Source organism: Rhodamnia argentea, chromosome 2, assembly GCF_020921035.1.
Source record: "Rhodamnia argentea isolate NSW1041297 chromosome 2, ASM2092103v1, whole genome shotgun sequence".
NCBI classification, from domain to species: domain Eukaryota; kingdom Viridiplantae; phylum Streptophyta; class Magnoliopsida; order Myrtales; family Myrtaceae; genus Rhodamnia; species Rhodamnia argentea.
The window spans coordinates 28,890,623-28,908,692 of record NC_063151.1 but is presented as its reverse complement, the minus strand read 5'-3'; the positions used below and the strand labels follow the sequence as shown (position 1 = coordinate 28,908,692).

At 43.6% G+C, this 18,070-nt stretch overlaps 4 protein-coding genes across 6 annotated transcripts; all 4 read right to left on the bottom strand.

The window, feature by feature from the left end:
* Positions 1 to 1,999: 1,999 nt before the first annotated feature.
* Positions 2,000 to 4,385, bottom strand: LOC115735580 (COBRA-like protein 10). Its single transcript, XM_030666890.2, has 2 exons — positions 3,801 to 4,385; positions 2,000 to 3,713 (listed from the first exon to the last, which is right to left on the bottom strand). The coding sequence occupies exons 1-2, from the start codon at positions 4,366 to 4,368 to the stop codon at positions 2,293 to 2,295; spliced, it is 1,989 nt and encodes a 662-aa protein (XP_030522750.2). The 5' UTR covers positions 4,369 to 4,385; the 3' UTR covers positions 2,000 to 2,292.
* A 1,066-nt stretch (positions 4,386 to 5,451) lies between these two features.
* On the bottom strand, positions 5,452 to 8,846 carry LOC115749047 (DDRGK domain-containing protein 1). Of its 3 annotated transcripts, XM_048275001.1 has the most exons (10): positions 8,644 to 8,846; positions 8,584 to 8,613; positions 8,061 to 8,189; positions 7,811 to 7,919; positions 7,380 to 7,486; positions 6,863 to 6,964; positions 6,604 to 6,765; positions 6,440 to 6,496; positions 6,189 to 6,225; positions 5,503 to 5,978 (listed from the first exon to the last, which is right to left on the bottom strand). In XM_048275001.1, the coding sequence occupies exons 3-10, from the start codon at positions 8,178 to 8,180 to the stop codon at positions 5,773 to 5,775; spliced, it is 900 nt and encodes a 299-aa protein (XP_048130958.1). In that variant the 5' UTR covers positions 8,181 to 8,189; positions 8,584 to 8,613; positions 8,644 to 8,846; the 3' UTR covers positions 5,503 to 5,772. The 3 variants fall into 3 exon arrangements, with proteins under 3 accessions (XP_048130959.1, XP_048130958.1, XP_030541699.1); XM_048275002.1 differs by having other exon boundaries at positions 5,452 to 5,978; positions 8,061 to 8,180; positions 8,584 to 8,846; XM_030685839.2 differs by having other exon boundaries at positions 8,584 to 8,845.
* A 2,530-nt stretch (positions 8,847 to 11,376) lies between these two features.
* LOC115748955 (thiamine thiazole synthase, chloroplastic) lies at positions 11,377 to 13,042 on the bottom strand. The gene is made up of 4 exons (XM_030685659.2): positions 12,566 to 13,042; positions 11,866 to 12,354; positions 11,584 to 11,762; positions 11,377 to 11,533 (listed from the first exon to the last, which is right to left on the bottom strand). Exons 1-3 carry the CDS (start codon positions 12,968 to 12,970, stop codon positions 11,601 to 11,603), a joined length of 1,056 nt encoding a protein of 351 aa, XP_030541519.1. The 5' UTR covers positions 12,971 to 13,042; the 3' UTR covers positions 11,377 to 11,533; positions 11,584 to 11,600.
* A 1,501-nt stretch (positions 13,043 to 14,543) lies between these two features.
* Positions 14,544 to 16,524, bottom strand: LOC115749196 (protein translation factor SUI1 homolog 2). Its single transcript, XM_030685955.2, has 5 exons — positions 16,351 to 16,524; positions 15,374 to 15,460; positions 15,065 to 15,270; positions 14,919 to 14,972; positions 14,544 to 14,791 (listed from the first exon to the last, which is right to left on the bottom strand). Exons 2-5 carry the CDS (start codon positions 15,408 to 15,410, stop codon positions 14,747 to 14,749), a joined length of 342 nt encoding a protein of 113 aa, XP_030541815.1. The 5' UTR covers positions 15,411 to 15,460; positions 16,351 to 16,524; the 3' UTR covers positions 14,544 to 14,746.
* Between the last annotated feature and the right edge of the window lie 1,546 nt (positions 16,525 to 18,070).

Below are 18,070 nucleotides of genomic sequence, written 5' to 3'. Positions count from 1 at the left end.
ATTGGGTCTTATCTATAACATATTAAATTTTTGTAATTTTTGGAGTTGATTTACTTAGATAAAAGTGAGAATTTCGGTCAGTGTGTAAATCTATTTCTAAGTGAGTAAGTCACGAAATTTAAACAAAATCCCTTAATCTGTGGTTCTAATGCTCAAAATCTTCAAACGAAAATTGATCACCACTAATGAAACTATCAATCTATGAAAGCTTGCAATTTTGTGAATTTAATTAGCGATTTAACCATAGTTAATCGTCGGGCCTTTATTTGCCCCGATCTCAGAGTTGGGTTGAGTTAATTCCTTGTATAAAAAAATGTTCCTATGATTGCTGGGTAGTAATAAATTGATTGAATTGCATATAGTATGATCATGTGGCATATCATATAAAGACATGTGTGCATTGATCATGGAGTTAAAAAGACATAAAGAAATTTCCATTTGAGAGAGTTCCAATGGAGCCCCAAATGTTTGGTAAGCCCCCGCTATGTGATCGGATGTTGACGAAAGACGAGCTTAAAGGTTGACGAGCTCAAACCCTAAGAAGTGTATCAGAAGCGATGTTCATATTCAAAAGCGAATCATTTTTACAACGGCTAACAAATCAAGCTGAATTCATTCTTGAAGATTATCAATCACGAAGATCATTTAAGGGCGTGGATTAAGGAGCACGTTGATGGCTTACCATACAAAGAACTCCATCTTGGGAAACCCCGATTACGATTGTATGGGCATTTGATCAAATGGGGGATTCTTTCTTTTGATATTCTCGGTGACTACGAAATCTTTTGTTTACAATTTCGTCTAAATGGGAAGTTTGGAGAGTGATTCTTTGGAAACCTTACAACGGCTAGTTTGAAGGTGGATGAGTATAAAAAGAGACCACAAGACTGAAGAGAGTACAAACGTCCAGAATCTTAAATTCCAAAGTTTCCAAAGTTCAAGAAAGCTTCACATCCTTCATATATTCTTGATCCAAACATTGTAATATTTAGAGGTTCATATCAAAGTGAGTGAGTGTTAGAAGGAAGTCTATTGCCTCGAGAATCGTCACCGAGCTGTAACTTCTAAGTTATTCTCAAGTGGAATCCAATCGATTAGCTGGCAGCATGAAAAAGTGGACGTAAGCTTGAATAAAGCCAAATCACTATAAACACTTTGTGCAAGTTTTCTATCCCTTGAACTCTTTGTCATTTTCATTTGATAGTTGAATTATGTATGCTACTGCTTCTGAAGACATCTCAAATCTTATTGTCGCTTAGACTTTGAACTTTTTTGTCTAAAATTTCGCATTAATTTTTGAAACTTTTTGAAATCACCTATTCATTCCACTTTAGATGATAGTGCTAGCCCCAAAAGAAAAGAATGAGGGCGCGAGATGGGACTGCAGAGCTCGTCTGTCGTACTTGTTGAGTGCTTATGAGAATTGCTCCGGCACTCGGAGCAGTTGGGTGAATGATACTGGAAAACCAGCAACAGTTGCTGCAGTGACGTCTGATAAGAAACGTGGAAGGATTCCTGGGGGCGAATAGGACATGTTCATTGGCAAGGCTAAGGGGGAGATGTGCATGGAGCTTGCCGATGATCCTGGATTGCCGTCAAAGTATTAGAAGCAAGAGATGAGTTGGCGGAACCGTAGGAACCGTAGACACTTGCACTGGCTTGGTCCGGCGATTCGGTCCATGCACACGACTGCTTGTTGCCTTCTCATTTCTCTCTTTTCCCGTGGATGCTCCGACGTATGTTTGGCTCTCCGTTCAGGTTGTGTGTATCGCATTGCGCTTGGTGTTCTCTCTCTCTCTCTCACTTTACTGCTGATTCTCCATTGCTAACAACAGCATAAATGTCTTACTTCAAGTTCATGAAGACCGTTCTAACCAGATTGCCTATCTACGCCCCTGAAAATATTCAGCCAGCTCTCAGTTTATTGATGAAAATGAAAACAGATTGCCAAAATCACGGCTAAGCCTTCAGGTAGTCGACAGCATCAAGGGTTTGATCTTTGAACTTGTTACACCCTAACTCTCTTTCATTTGAGAATCAAACCAATGTATACTACAAGCGACGCCTTGTCGGTACATGAATCTACAAAACCAATCAAAAGACTAGGACACATCCTCCTCTCACTTCCGGCAGCAAACAAAAACAACCATACGTACGAGAGACCGCGAGATCAGCTTCACCTTTGTTTCTTTCTTTCTTTCTTTTAACAGTTAAAATCAATCACCATATTTATCACGAGGTCGAACGATATTTGGAGGAACAGGGTCTCCACAAGAACAGGCAAACAAATCGTCAATGGAAGAGCTCTGTCATCAGCAAGAAAGTCACAATCCCGATGACTACAACTGGCAGAGAATTGGTACCGAATCGGTAACCTGAACTACGAAGTGGGATACTGGAAGGAAGCGAACACTCCTCCCCGTTGAAGAACACCTTCGAGGGAAACCCGTCGCCCCGCAGTATGTTAATGCCTGGAGTAGTTTTCTTCGTGAAAGATATGACCGACTGCTGCTTTCCAGGCACCCTCGGATCAACCAAGGGGTTGGTTCCGTTGGTTTCGCCCACCAGGTAATTCATCCCAGGTGTGCCTTGGAAGAAGATGGTGTTGTTAGCTTCCGGAAGCTTGGTTCCGTTAAACGAATACACCTTTTCGTAGCCGCGGAAGGCTTTCTTCATCTGTATCGCCGTGAACCAGTCTTCGAAAGGGTAGTCGTCCCAATTGAAGAGCGTAATACGAGCAGTCCATCCTTGCTTGTAGTCAGAGTTAATGTGCCAATTGATGCTGACCCCGCAATTGTCCGGACACGGCATAGGGTTCGGGATGGGAAAGTGTTTGATCTTAGCCCAGGCTTTTGCTTTCGCTGTTCTGTTCTCAAACGGCACGAGAATAGCCTCCGGAGGAAGAAGCATTGCATGTGCGTTCGGGTTGCACCTGTCGGTGTTCTCGCAGCCACAAGCACAAGTATTGCAAGGGATGACTGACTCGTTGTAATATGCCGAAAATGAAACGCAGCACCTGGACTCTTTGGCCTTGGGCCTCGTGATGTTGCAACTCACTTGCCAGCTCGCAATCGCCGAAGATGTAGCTTGAAGCCCGCTCGGGTCAGGAAATTGTGTAGGGTCCACTCTAATAGGTGCGCCGCACTTGTACTCCGGATTTAGCACGCCATCAATCTTCCACCTCTGCGGAGGAGTTAGAGCAGTACGGTTCATGTCTGGAGGGATCTTATAGACCTGCAATTGGAAGATGGACCTCGATTTGCTCTCGTCCATGAAAGCCGGAAGAATAGTGCCGTTCCTACAACAGTAGGGTAGTTTCCCGACTTGCGTGTCATTGGCTCTATCAGCAGGCAGGTCGGCGATGATGGGCTTCTTTTCGCAGTTCATGACCTGAGAGAAATCGAAGTCCTTGTAGTATTGCCCCGCGGCACCATAGATACACTCCGACGGGTCCTTCTTGTGGGTGTAGGCTCCTCTCATGGAGTAGATGAACTCTCCTCTCATCCATTCCCATGTCAAGTTCCAATGGTCGAGACGGCCTAATGGGTGGTTGTTGTCGATCGTCACCTGGGCAAGATAGTTGCCCGAATAGGCTTGCAGTACGTCGTATGTGAAGGTGAGATCACCGTACTGGCGAGGCAAGAACTTGTTCTTCGTCTGCTTGACCTTTTTTTTCTTGTCCTTGACACAGCACACAAGCATTGTGTTTGTACCTGAAGGGGAAGAATTCAGAATATAAAAGGTCCTAACCCTATGGACATAAACCAATAACACATGATTCCTCAATCCGAAGTACTCACCACGGCGACGAGCAGCGGGACACTTGTACCCATCGTTCTCAAGCCGGATCATCTTTGGCATTGGGACACCCGGCGGTTTCACGCCGAACTGGGTCCCTGTGAATTCAATCTTGGCCTGAATCTGATAGATATCCCCTGCTGTGTCAACAGAAGTCTTCAGATCGGCCTGGGGGTAACCAGCCAATGTGGTCCCGTTGTTCCCGACTTTCGCGGGCAAATCTTCTCCGTCAATCGACACGGCTCCACTCGCGCTCACCAGGACCTCATTGTGCTGGAACCCTACAAACACCTTCCATGCCTTGAGCTCCTCCAACCCCGCGTTCAGCACGGTCATCTGCGACTTGAAGGCCCATGCCTGGGCCGTCGCGTTCTTCACGTGTGGGTACTCCTTGATCCTCTCGATGAAGTTGTACATGAGAAATATCCCGTTGCAGTCCTCTTGCTCCGGGGGTGGCGCGGCTGGGGTGGTGTCATCGTCGTAATCTTGGCCTCGACAAACATGGTTGATGCAAGAACAGAGCACGATCAGGACCCAGACAAGTAAAAATACTTGCCTAGGCATCTTCATGCCTGGCCTTGCCTATAAGCTCGACACTAATGGTGCTCTGGTGAAAAGGAGGGATTATGCTACCGGGCGAGAGCCGCGCATGAACGCGGCAAAGGGAGAGAGAGAGAGAGAGAGAGAAAGAGAGGGCGTGAGGAGGGAAGGCCCTTTTCTGAGAATGACGTTGAAATGGGGTCGTAGAAAAGAATGGAGAGAATGTGAGGACAGAGTCAGCAGAAAGTTCTCTTCCTCAAGTTTTAGCGACAGAATCGGGAAGAAAGAGAGAGAAAACGAAGAGTGTTAGTTTTTAAAAGTTGGTTGGTCGTTAACTAGGTGTTCTTAGGTAGGCGGGCAAAAACAACGTTGTTGTCTGCTTCTCCCTATATGTCTTTTCTGGTCTTTTGGGCGTTGCCTAATATCTCCAAATTCAGGAATTGGAAAATTATGAATGCCACTTTGGGTGGAAGAAATACTTCTCTTCCACATACACGTTCGTACCAAAGAGTGAATATGGAGAGCAAAAAGTGGGCGCACCATGCGTGAGCTTGATGCTCTATTTCGTATGCGTTAGAAAATTCAATTCAAAAACTTAAACTTATAGATAGAAGATAGGAGACCACATGAATACAAAAAGCATATAAGACCCGTTGTCGGGCGATATAAGACAATAAATTCAACAATTAGATAGAAAATTGTAAGATTATCTTGAATCGTTGACTGCGTTTTGAAAATATGAACATTCCAATTTGGAAGTAAGACTTTTGGGAAATGAGCTTTCTATAATTCTCAAGCACCCCATCGATTAGATTGCACAAAAATGACCTACCACTCCGTCGACATGAACAATTTGTCTCCCGTACTTCGTATTTTTCTGAGTTTTCTTGTTTCTGGTGTTTATAGGTATCTGGTGTTTATAGCATGGCGTAGTCCTCTAATTCACGAGTCCAAGCAGTTCCAAGTGCGTGAGCATCTCTCATGGAGAAAAGATCTGGGCAAGCTCAAGTTGATAATTGGTAAACTAGCATCGTAGGTGAACATTGTAATATCTAGCATACAATCTGAAAGAAAGAGATCGGGAAAGAAGAATCCAGAAATTTTGGGCGCAGATAAGAGGAAAACTATCGGGGCGGAGAGCAATGATCTTTTGATACCTGCTTCGGTCTTCAAAGAGGTGGAAACGAATCCGCTTAGATGCATGAGAACAGAAGTACAACAAACCAGACAATCCTCGCCTGATCTTGAAAGATTCTCAATCTATGGATTCAAACCAAAATCTACCTATCTGAGAACTTTCTGAGCCCTGACTAACAAAGAAGACGCAACTGGACATGGAAAATTACAAGTTGCACTTTGATCGGCTAATCTCATTCACTCTTGTCCCAAAAAGAAAAAGGTTGATCTTGTTTGCCCCCTGTACTGGAAAGTGTGTTAGTTGACAGTGATATCTTCCGTGCTACTGATTTCCTCCACAAACTGGGCTTTAGGCTCCAAATCGATGAACTGGTTGGATTTGCTTGCTAAATGTGCGATGCTGACCCTCCCCTCACGCTTAATGTAATCTGCAACAGCTTTCATTTCTTCTAATGATATGTGTATATATTTCCCTCTATCGTCCATGACACCAGAAAGGCGGCCTAAGTATAAACAACAAAACTCGATCAATTGCCAGATCTAGCCAAAAGCAAAAACCGAAAAGATGAATGGCGACATGATTAAAAGCACCAGTCATAAATCTCGTGATAGGAGTTCCGTGTTTCAGAAACATAACTATCAAGATACGTTTCAATAGTGCATCTTTCCTATGGACAAGATCAATGAAAAGTGTAAGGAAAGTCACTACGCACCCATGCTCTCCAGGGATGCTATCCTATTAATACATTCCTGCAGCAAACCAAAATGAAGAAAATTGAGAATGATCAAAACAGATGAAGCCTCAAAATAGACTTAAAAAAGTTATTTTCATTGTAGGGAGGATCTGAACACCAAATCTATCAACTAAACCACAGAGATATTTGCTTGATGAATAGAAGAAGAATTCTATCCTAATTTGTTGCAACATTCACAGTGATAACAGGGAAACCATGAGCAGCCCAACCTGAGTCCTCAGCTTAAATTCTGCAGCAAGATCTTCTAGGGGAATACATTTGTGCTTCTGAAAGATAATTCAATCACAGAAATAAACACAGAAGCAAGAAAAAATGTTATGTAGCAGTGGCCAAGAGATGAAAATACCAACTTCAAAAAAAGTTAAAAAAGTACCTTAATATATTCGACAAAATCAGAAAGCAACCCCTGATTTCCATCTTGGGCATCATTCTCTGTGGTACCTTCAGCATCAACTGAGAACTCCCCTTTCCACTGTTCAAAATCCAATGCAGCAGCTTCCTCCTCCCTGGCCTTCCTCGCATTGGCCTCTTCCTCCTGTACACATCATGGATTTCTAGCAGGTTATCTACTCCACATATATCTAGCAGGTCATGCCAAGAAATAAGACAAAATGGAAAAGCAACCAACACACCAGCATTCGTTCCTTTGCCTCATGCTCCTCATCCTTTCTCCTCCGCATTTCTGCATAGCGATCTTGTTTTGTTTTCCTTGAATCGCGTGCAACCTCTTCAGCCTTCAGAAAAAGCTCAGCATAGTCAGAAAGCAGTCATGCTCATAAAAATAAGGAAGAAAGAGCATGATATCAAAAGAGAACACTCGATTGAAATTTAAGTTGGCAAATTACCCCGATAATATATTGTACAGAAATTCTGTTTTCAAGTAATTAAACAACTCTTTCTCAATTCTAGAATTATATCCTTGAAGTGTAGAACTACACAACCCGCTCCAGCTCCTCGAAGGGTGGGAAAGATGACTATTTAGAACTCACTGTGTAAAACATAGCCTCGAGGAAGTACCAGAGAGACTTTTCTTACTTTATAAGATAAAAAGAGATCAAACATGCTCATATCATCAAGAGCTCCAGAAGATTCTTCCATAAAGTGGAGCATGAAAAAAAAAAAGAAATTAGACAGCGAATCTGCTTTGACCTGTCTTTGGGCTTCCCGCTCTTGCCGTCTCTTTTCTTTCTTCTTTGATGCTTTAGCCTCATAATAGTCACCAGCCATAGCATCTTCATCACTTCCATCAGCATCATCTGTATTTGATAAAACACCAAAGTTAAGGTTTAGCAAGAGAAGTCCAAAGGAAAAACATAGATATGTATTGATTAGGGTTCTGTTGTTACAGATCATTAAAAAGTGAAACTAGTCTGGTTTTCCAAAAATTCTGACTTCAAATAAGTAGCTTTCACACAATAGTTCTGATCCATCCCAAGATCACTCGTAAAGAAACCTAATTGCTCCATCTCATCACTTAAGCTTCAACCAGAAACTGCCATCCATTTTTAATTAGAAATTTCTGCTAAAGATAAGCATCAAGAAATGAAGAAAGAAGGCAAATGGTAGAAGCATAAACAGACCTTCTACAGTTGCTTCTGGCACCGCAGATGAAGTGCTAGCCCCAGAAGCTGGTCTCCGGCGCATCCGACGGGTCCCAGATGCACGCACCACAGTTTCTCTCTGTGGGACCTGATTTACAAGAGGAGCACCCGAATTCCCATAGTCAACTGAATGGACACAGAATTAATTCGGACTGACATAGTCCTAGCGAGAAACGATTTTATCCGTTTTGAACGCACCATTGCATGCAGAGAAGTATTGGAAACAAACCTGATCTTGTTCTTCATGCGTATCAGCTGATGGAGAACCCTGTCGCCGCTTCCAAATATACAGCGGAACAAGCGCCAAAACAAGGAGCATCGAGAGTATGGCCACAAAGAGTTCCTCCATCTTCAAGTCCTAGAAACATACAAATTAGACGCGCAACGAGACCGAGACTCAGAAGACATGATTGGATGAATGCAAACAACACCGACACTTGTACTCATCATCAGATTATGAAGTCCCCAATCAGTCCATTCATTTATCAGATAAGAAATCACGGCGCAATTCCGGCACCACTGCAAATTCGCAGCCGAAAAACACATCAACCAGCACAGAAAAAACCATTTCCACCGTTAAATCGATTCCAACAAACTCACCACTTTCTCAAACGAATTAACGACGGTAAGCAGCTAGTGATCAATCAAGCATGTCATTAGGACCATCCCCACCAGACGTGCGCGCTCAATCATGTCAAACAATATGCCCGAACTCGAAATCAAATTCACAGATGAATGTTCAGACCGAGTACCTGAATAAGCGGCTACTTCCTCCGACGACGGATCGGCAAGGCGTTCACGGCGAGCAGACAAGTAATTTTAGGGTTTTGCAGATCGTCCCGAATCCTAATTCGGCGTCAGACGAAGATATCGATTGATGTGCTTCGTGAAACTGAGAGGAACGCCCAAGTTCAGCTGATCGGCGAGAGTGATCGTGGCGCTAAAATTTTCGATTGATTGAAACAGACAAATTCGTACGTCGAGATCGTCGTTCTTTTTCACCGCAAGCAATGCATTTGTACTTAAAACGACGAAAAGCTTTTCTACCTTTTACTGAGCAAAACGCTTGTCGTTCGGATTCAGCCTGCGGAGCACTGGGACTGGCTTCAAATAGATATTATTAAATTTCTCATTGTAGATGATTTTTTCTTTTCTTTTAGGTAAATCATTGTACATAATTTAAAGATATAGGATGCTCTTTCTTTTGACATGTTTGTCGGACTGGCGATTCCTGTCAACGTGTCATGTAGTTGTAATTAATGTCCATTCGAATCGATTTAAGATATCTTGATTCTGACTCGACGTGTTAAACAATAAAATTTTGATGAAAACATCCTAATTTTCTATTGATTGTTTCAACATGTAAATTTAGTAGGGAAAATTATCTTCAATTCAATTCGATTTTAAACACTTTAATTTTACGAATTGAGTTTTAAACATTTTCATATTTTACCAATTGATTCTATTTGATTAATTTTGGTCCAAAACTATTGACTTGGATGTTAGTCGTCCTATATAATAGGATCAATGCTAATGTGGCCAATACTTAACAATACTTTAATATTTTTTTTCGAATTTTTTAATTTTTTTCTTTGTATTTTTCTTTGCAACTATGGCTAGCGAGGGCGTTGACGCCCTTGCCAGCCACAAGCGAGGGCCCTCAACACCCTCACCCGGACCAGGCGAGAGTCGTTGGCTATCGCTAGCCAAAGATGATAAAAACAAGCAAAGAAAAGAAAAGAAAGATTAATAAAAAAAAATTAAAAACACCTCGATGCCGGTCGTACCATACACGACGGCTAGCGTCCACGTCATCGATCGATTTCTGATCAAAATTAATCGGGACGACTCAATTAGCAAAATATCTAAATATTTATGATTGAATTCATAAAAATAGAATAGGTCTAAAAAATTTTGGACAATTTTTTCAAAGTTAAGTGTGTCATGTTGTGCCATGTCAAGGTTTTTCCAGTAATGTCGTACTTGCGTCGTGCGGATGTGCCGTGTCTAGTTGTCGGTAACTACGATAATAACTGCATTTAGATGATAAATTTAACGCATGATAGCTCTTTGTTGTGGTAAATAATACAACACACTTTCGATGGTGGTTAGAAAAAGAAGTAATAAATTTGACCTAGATTAGAGGGACGTGGTTAGCTTTTTGTGAAGTGATTCATAAATTATCTTTCTAGCTTTCGTGAGGTGATTCTAACTTACCCCATTCTCATCATACCACCCTAGTTTCTTTCTGCTCAAAATTGTACGTAACTCGATTTCGTGATTTCCGATATTGGATTCTGCATACTTTCTATTACCTCCGTCTCGTAACAGCGGGCTTTGTCTCACTAGTTAATCAATTATCAACTAAATATATATCCTCCTCATCAAATCGAGGGAAAATATTGTCTTTCTCCATCTCCATTATTCGCTTTAGACAATTCCACTCCATTAAGTTTCAAAAAATTTAACTTTTGAGCGTCAGACAATACAATACTACTTGCTTTCAAAGCACACGATCATTATGTATGGCTCTCTTCGATGTGACACGATCGATTGCTTCATTGCAGAACATATGCAAATGTAGGATAGAAGAAAACTATGCCAATGCTATTATTACTGAGGACGAAAATTAGGAACATAATTTTCGAAACATTAAAAAAACAAGATTGTTAGAAAAGAGACGAGGGAAAAATTATGTACGTATATTTCGAATTTCTGATTATTGTAACGGGTGTGGCAGTTAAAAGTTGGAGGAGAGCACTTGAGATTTTTCAATTGAAAATGTGGATGCATTTCCCTCTCTGTCCTTCACCCTCCCCCTCTTCCAAACACAGCATGAGCTAAAATAGCTCCTGCTGTGGTTGGAGATAAAAACACTTCATTCCACCATAAAAACATGGGCAAAAGCCATAAAAAAATCTCCAAATTATACCGAAATATGGCAGCATTTAATTTATCTTTTCTTTCTTATGTTACTAAAAATCTCAAATTTATATCTGTGCACACGGATAAAAATCTGCCTTTAAAAAAAAGAAAGATGCCCAAATGCCTTAATAAAATAAAAATGGCAAGAAAATATCATATGGCGAAATTTCGACCGAAATGAAATGCATGCACAGGTTTAGAGTTTTTTTATGTTGCAAGAAAAACTTAGGGAAATATGTGTCGCAAAAAAACCATACAAGATAAAAATATCACGAGTCATAGTTTACAGTTTTTGCAATATTTTCTCCCAATAACATTTCTTCTTGTCCGTCCTAAACATTTCTACTTGTCCTACCTCGCTTATTTCTATTATGAAAACAAACGGCAGAAAATTTGACAGTGACTTCAGCAACTAATTAGATCTGAAATTTATTGAGGTCCCAGAAAGAGAGAGAGAGAGAGGAGAAAAATCCAAGATGGGGGGGTTGGATATTTCAGTGAATACTCCCAAGATTATCTGGAAAGCATCTCAGAGATGGCATGAACCCCATCGAAGCTCTCATCGACTCTGTTATAATTTATCACACGGATGCAATGCAAAGACACAAGCAAATCGACTCTGAAACTCAAAACTCCACTCATCCAAAGATTTAAGGAGGCACAAGCAGCAGCAGCAGCAGAAAATGCGAGAGAGAGAGAGAGAGAGAGAGAGATGAAAACATCCACCTTATTAACAATCCCACAAGCTACTCCCCATCCATTACAATCCATAAGCCCAACCACCGGAGAAACTCTCTTCTTTTTCGTCTCTACTCAGACAGTAATCTCAATTAAGCTTAAAATTTCAAGCGTCCACGATCTCTGCAGAGTCGGCGGCGGCTAGGATGAGCTCCGGGTGGATGCTCCCGACGTAGGATCCGTCCACCGCGTTCGGCAATCCCAGGGACTTCAATGCCAGGTGAGCCGCCTTTTGCCCCGATATCATCATCGCTCCAAACGTTGGCCCCTGACCCCAAAAGAAAAAAAAAACTCATAAATCAGCAACAATCGAGAGAGAATGTAAAGCGTTAGCAACTGAGGAATGGGAGGGGAGGGATCGAATCGCTCACCATTCTTGGAGCCCCATCGATCTCGGCCACCTCCATCCCGGTCACGATCATCCCGGGCACGATCTCTCTGGTGAGCCTCACGATGGCGTCCTCCGCAGTGTTCATGTCGAGGGCCTTCATCCCCGGCACGCTGTCGATCATCCCGATGCTCTTCAGCCTCTTCACCCCGGTGGCTCCGAAGGGGCCGTCGTGTCCGCACGAGCTCACCACCACCTTGGCCTCCATGACGTTCGGGTCCATGCACGACTGGGTGTCGTGGTTCATAGACACGAGGGCCCAGTTGGTGACCACGCCGCCGACCCTGTTGTTCTTGACGATCAGGTCCTCGGCGGCCACGGCGTTGAAGAGCTTCACGTTGGGCCTGGCCAGGAGCTTGCTCATGATGGTCGACGTGAAGAGCGCGGCGTGTTTGATGACCACGTAGGTGTCCTGCTCGTCGTACTCGATCTCGAGCTCGTCCAGGAAGCGGTGCGCCGGTTTCCGCACCACCTGCCATGCCACCAGTTCAAAAATTATCCAGGACACTCTTTTGATTTGAGTCTGCAGCTTTGACAATATTATTTTATTTTTTTGCTTTAATTTAAAGCCAAACTTTATAAATCCGTTAAAATAAAAATCGAACGGCTTCTCAACATCAGTCTCTCCTTTTGGAATCGAACAGACATGCACGTTCGTTTACCCAAAATCCAAACCTCCTTACCATGGCGGAGAAGAGCTGGCCGCCGAGCCAAGCACCGCCGCCGGGGCTGACGGACTGCTCGATGATGGCGACCTGGACGTCGGGGTTCTTGCTGAGCTCGTAGGCGCAGGAGAGCCCGGCCGAGCCGGCGCCGACTACGACGACGTCGGTGTCGGCGTAGGTGATCATGTCCATCATGTAGCGGCGGGTCATCTCGCGAGAGACGATGGACTCCTTGATGGGATCGAAGCGGAAGGCGTTCAGATCGTAGGGCGGGGAGGCGGCGGACATGGAGATGCCGGAGTGGGGTGAACACCTGGGGGCCTGGAGGCGGAGGGACTGGGCGGGGGCGAGAGGAGTGCCATGGAAGGCGGAGAGGGAGAGCTTGGGCTTGGAGGAGAGGGATGAGGTGATTGTGGCGGCCATCGAAGACTCTGGGATTTCGAGGGTTTTGTTTTTTCCAGGCGGAGAGGATGAGAGCGAAGGGTGGCGAGGGGGTCGAGTATATAAGGAAGTGGTAGTGAAAATATCGGAGAGAGAGGGGGGACACGTGGAGGGAGGAGAGGATAGGAATCGAAGGGTCCAGAATTGGGCAAGGCTCAAGGTCCAAAGGTGTTGTCCCGCTCTGCACCAAGTGGCGCTCCTGAGTCGTGCGCACTAGTCCATGCATGGAAGACGATTCGCTCCCTCTTTTGTTTGTTTGTTTGTTTTTTTTTTTACTCTGTTTTTTATTTGTATTTGATTTTTTGATTTTTTTGTCATGAAATGTCTGGCTCGTTTGCTGCTATTCACCTATCCAACGTGAGGAGTGGGGACAGGTGGGCCCAGGTGCGACGCCTTTAGGATGGCCTTTTTAGCAAAAGAACGGGGGATCCGTTTTGCAATTTCCGGATCTGGCCCCAACGAAATGGACAGGTAATTGGGGAAGACGATACCTTCTTCGCATTGCATGAAGATATTTGTTGCGTGTTTTGTCCTGACGTGGCGCGCCTCCTCGACAGATCTTTGGCCAGGATATGTTTTCCCCTTATCATCGTCCGGATGTAAACTGAGCAAGCAAACGCAGGGCAAGTTGAATATAATCGGCGCTAAAGGAAGTAAACCCGCCATCGAGTGGTCAATTCCCTTCCTCTTCTTTTTCTTTCTTTTGCCCTTTATGTCTCGTCCTCTTTTAACTTCCGTTTGTACGATCAAAATCTTGTTGATATGGTGACTATTAAAGTAAAGCAACCTTTTCCAACTAAGCTAGTTATTCGTTTTAAGCACCAGACATTGTACGAATGCATGACTCGTTGTACTTGAGTACAACTTCAATCCAGGCACGTCCGGCCCCAACGGGGTTCAAGTATCACGACTGATGTGAAGTTTCCGAATGCATTTCGTCGCTGTAATTTACGTTAATTGTGATTGATGGGCAACAGTGGCCAAGGTATATTCACGAAATCTTCCCTCCGCTCAAAGATATTGAACTATTCCATCAATTTCGCCTACCACCCCGCGGACCTAAATCACGAGAAGATCAATCATTGGTCATATCTTAGCCTCTACCTAGGGTGTAAATATCAGGGACAGTGGATTCCAAGACAGCTATGGATCATTATATGCACATTATGCCCTTTGCGTCTGCGCAGTAGCATCCGGTAAATGGGATAAATCATTCTACTTCTACCAGCGTCACTCAGCGTCACTATCGGCAAGGAAAATGGGAAATTGGGTCGATCCAAAGACCGATTCGTATAACTAGCCATACAAGCATTTGCCCTGAGCAAAAGGCACAAACGAACATTCAACAGCCAGGCCGTGGTGAACCGATTCCAATGACCAAACAAAACGTGCGCACACAAAACCATTGTCAGATTCTATGAACGTTAAATTGATCGAACCTCACATTAAAGGAAACCAGGACATTCACCTCAAGGCGGCAATTTCATTCCACCCTCTTTTTTCGAGCTCGCAGAGGCAGGAGAAAAACAAGAATCGAGAAGAGAGATGGATTCTCTACCTTAACACCCAAACTGTTATTACGAGCACGTAGACAGAAACTGCACGTCATATGTTCCATAGACAACACACATCACAATTCAGATAATTGACAAAAACCAGGAGCAGAACAGAAGTGCCCTCAAAATAACATAGTAGCACGATTCAAAAACTAGATACGACACCCTAACACAGGCCACGCGCTATGCAAAGATATGGCAATCAAAAACCATGAATCTTGATATGCTCCTTCTTCACAATTCCAGCCTGACATCAGAAAAATAAAAGGAACAGAGTGTCAAGCCTGACCGATTATAGTGCTTATGCATAGACCAATGTGGTAAATAGGTCTCCTAAACATTGTATGGACATGCTAATTGAAAAGGGTCAATACCTGGACAAGGAAGGTAGAAACATTCTTACGCTGATCACCTTGAAGTTGAATGACCTATGATTATGAAAACATATAGGAAGTTGAATGACCTATGATTATGAACCGATTTAAAGCAAATAGCAAAGCAATTTGTGCTGATGACAAACCTGCCCTAATTCTGGATCCTGCACAACAGTCCCATTGCAGCAGAATTCTTTCTTGAGGTCCTTAAGTATCTTGTTGTAGCTAAATTCTTTCTTTAATCCCTGCACAGTCGTCAGACTTTTCCTACCATTCCGTTGCTGTATACGAATATGCACATACTCCTTTGAACCAGCACCAGAGTCCTCAGCATTAGCATCAGCAAAAGGATCTGAAAACCCCGACCAAGGACAGAACACAAAACAAGCTCAGTAACCCTCAAAAGAAGCTCCAATGTTAATTAAAAAATATTGAATGAAAGAAAATCGACATACCAAAGGTAGTAGGAATCTGGACGTCGAGCTCAGACATGAAACTTGCCTGTTGATATTGAAACTTTCTAGCAACCAGAGAGCTCAGACCTGAACAAGAAGTAAGCAAATCATCACTCCAGCCAAAAACGAAAAGAACACACCCAAAGGGCAACAGCAAATACAACAAAATCACAACAGAATAACACGGGCACTCATGCACACACACGCCTGTGACCCCCAACAAAAGCCTCTCATGCTCTTGCTCTCAAAGGACAACACAAACACGAGATTCAGAAGGCCGTTCCCATTTATTATTCTAGCAACCTAGGTGCACCAGAATTTCATATAAGGATCTAGAAGCCATCTCGACTAGGACATCAACTCGGAATTTACTCTAGAAAGCTTTACCAGACACACAAACCAGAGACACTACCACTTTACAGACAATCACCGTCCCCCTCCCAATCTAAAAGTCAGCTCACAGTCCAAATCCGCCAGGGGGTAGAACAACACAGAATTCCGAAAAGCATCGCATCTCGGATGCACAGTCAAGCACAAATCTCATTCAAGATGATCATACAATTAACCCGAACAAAACAACACCAATCAGAAGATCTACACCTTTCACGTCCCCTGAAACCTGGAACAACAGCAAAATCTTCTAGCAACCCACTTGTTACACAGAAACCGGTTCACAGTTACAGTACAGGCGTTGCGCGTTTACAGATCACGGATCACGCAACACAATTGACTAGGCCTAGAGAAGGCGCACATCATTCCACCGCAACAGCAAAAGGAGAACCGTCAATCAGCCACGCGGATCCCCTAGCCATCAATCTAACCCAAAGAAAAACCCTCACTTTCCCACAGAAAACAGATCACCGACCACCGGTCGCGAACTAACAACTCGATCAAGGCACACGGAACGGATGTTACCGATCCCTAACGTATCGAATCAATACCGGATCACGCCGTAGAGGAACCGAGAGCGGACTTACCAGATCCGAAGTTGGAGGGTTCTGATTCGAGCGAGAGAAGAGCCGCCTGATCTGGATAAGCCTGAGCTCCGAGGACCTCTCTTTCTCTCTCTACAGAGTCTTCTCGCGGGCGTCTTCGGAGAGAGAGAGAGAGAGAGAGAGAGAGAGTGGAGATGCAAACAAACGGAGAGGGACGGACAGAGAGATAAAAGTCGTATGTGGGCACGGACTTCGGGTTAGGTTCGGGGGTCGGTGTGGATCGTAGTAATAGAGGGAGAGGGAGAGAGAGAGAGAGAGGGGTACCAAACAACCTTTTTTTCTTTCACAACAAGCGGAGAGTACGGTTGGATGGTTACTCGCTGTATCCGTGCCGTCGATGCGCCGTGACGTCGCTTGTCCGTACAGGTGTTCGATGAGTGGAGCGAGTGGGCTACAGACGCCAGTGGGTTGTTTCATTTATGGTGGCGTGGGACCCCGACGGGGAGAGCCTCGATAAAAACGTTGCGCTTTACTTTCCTTTCGGGGTTTAGGTGGGCCGGAGGAGATAAGTCCGAACGGCGACGTTTTCCGCTTCTCGTGGGCAGCCAAAACGGGCCCAGAGCCCATACGAGGAAAAGGCCAAAAGGGCCCACATGGATCTTAACTTGTAGGCCCAAGTTAGCCTTGGACTGCCAACTCTAGGGCGGTTCCATTTCCATTATCAAGACCCGCCGAGTATTTTGGTAATAGTTTATACAATGCCAGGTAAAATATTCTTCCCTTGACTGCACATCTCTTACGTCATAATCCATTAAATATTTTCTCTTGATTGATAAACCACATAAATATTCTTTCCGTAGATTTAAATCGGTGTCCTTACTTTTTGGCATAGTTGGGTGAATAGATGACCTTCATTTTGCGGTCTGAATTTTTGCACTAAAATTTCAAATTGCTTATTTCACGTATAATCATTAGAAGTGATCTGTTCCAGCAAGGGAACCAACAATTAAAGATCGGTTCCACAAAATGGAAATCGAAAACCGGTCACCGGTTCCATGGACTGACTCGAAAACTAGATCCCAGGTCGATGGAACCGGTCATGATTTAGTGATTTTTATTTGGTAATTCGCACGACACATTTTAATGGCCATGTCCTAGTGACTTTTGCGAACCAATACACATTTTAATTTGAAAAGAATGCACAAGACTTGGGAAACCTACGAGCATGTTCTAATTCGAGATTGATTGCAGATCAATCAACATTCACGATTGGATATGTTCAGTGTTCGTTCATGACAACAAGATTGAAGTTACTTCAAGTCACATGGTAAAAGGTTAATGAGGATTGAACCGAAACCGAAATCCAAAGGAACTCCAAATCAACCAAACAAATACCAGCAATAATGAGAAGTACGAGCAAGCATACATTAAGCAACAATGAGTTGACCGACAGACAGAGGAGGCAAGGTGACCGACAGGTGAGGCCACTAACGGATCGAGAAGCGAGGCGATCAAAGGCGAGAGAGCGAGACATTGTGCAAACCTGCAAGGTGAGGAGTCTAACGGCACGCCTGACAACAGTTCTATTTTCCTATTTTTCTAATTTTATGTTCCGGAAAATAGGTTTGAAATAGAAACCGTTCGGTAAAACAATTTCATTTTCCAATTTCTAGGACAAATTTTTGGCTCAATAATAGATTTGGAACAAAAAATGAGAAGTAGAAATTTTCTACTTTTCTATTTCTAAAATAGAAACAGAAAT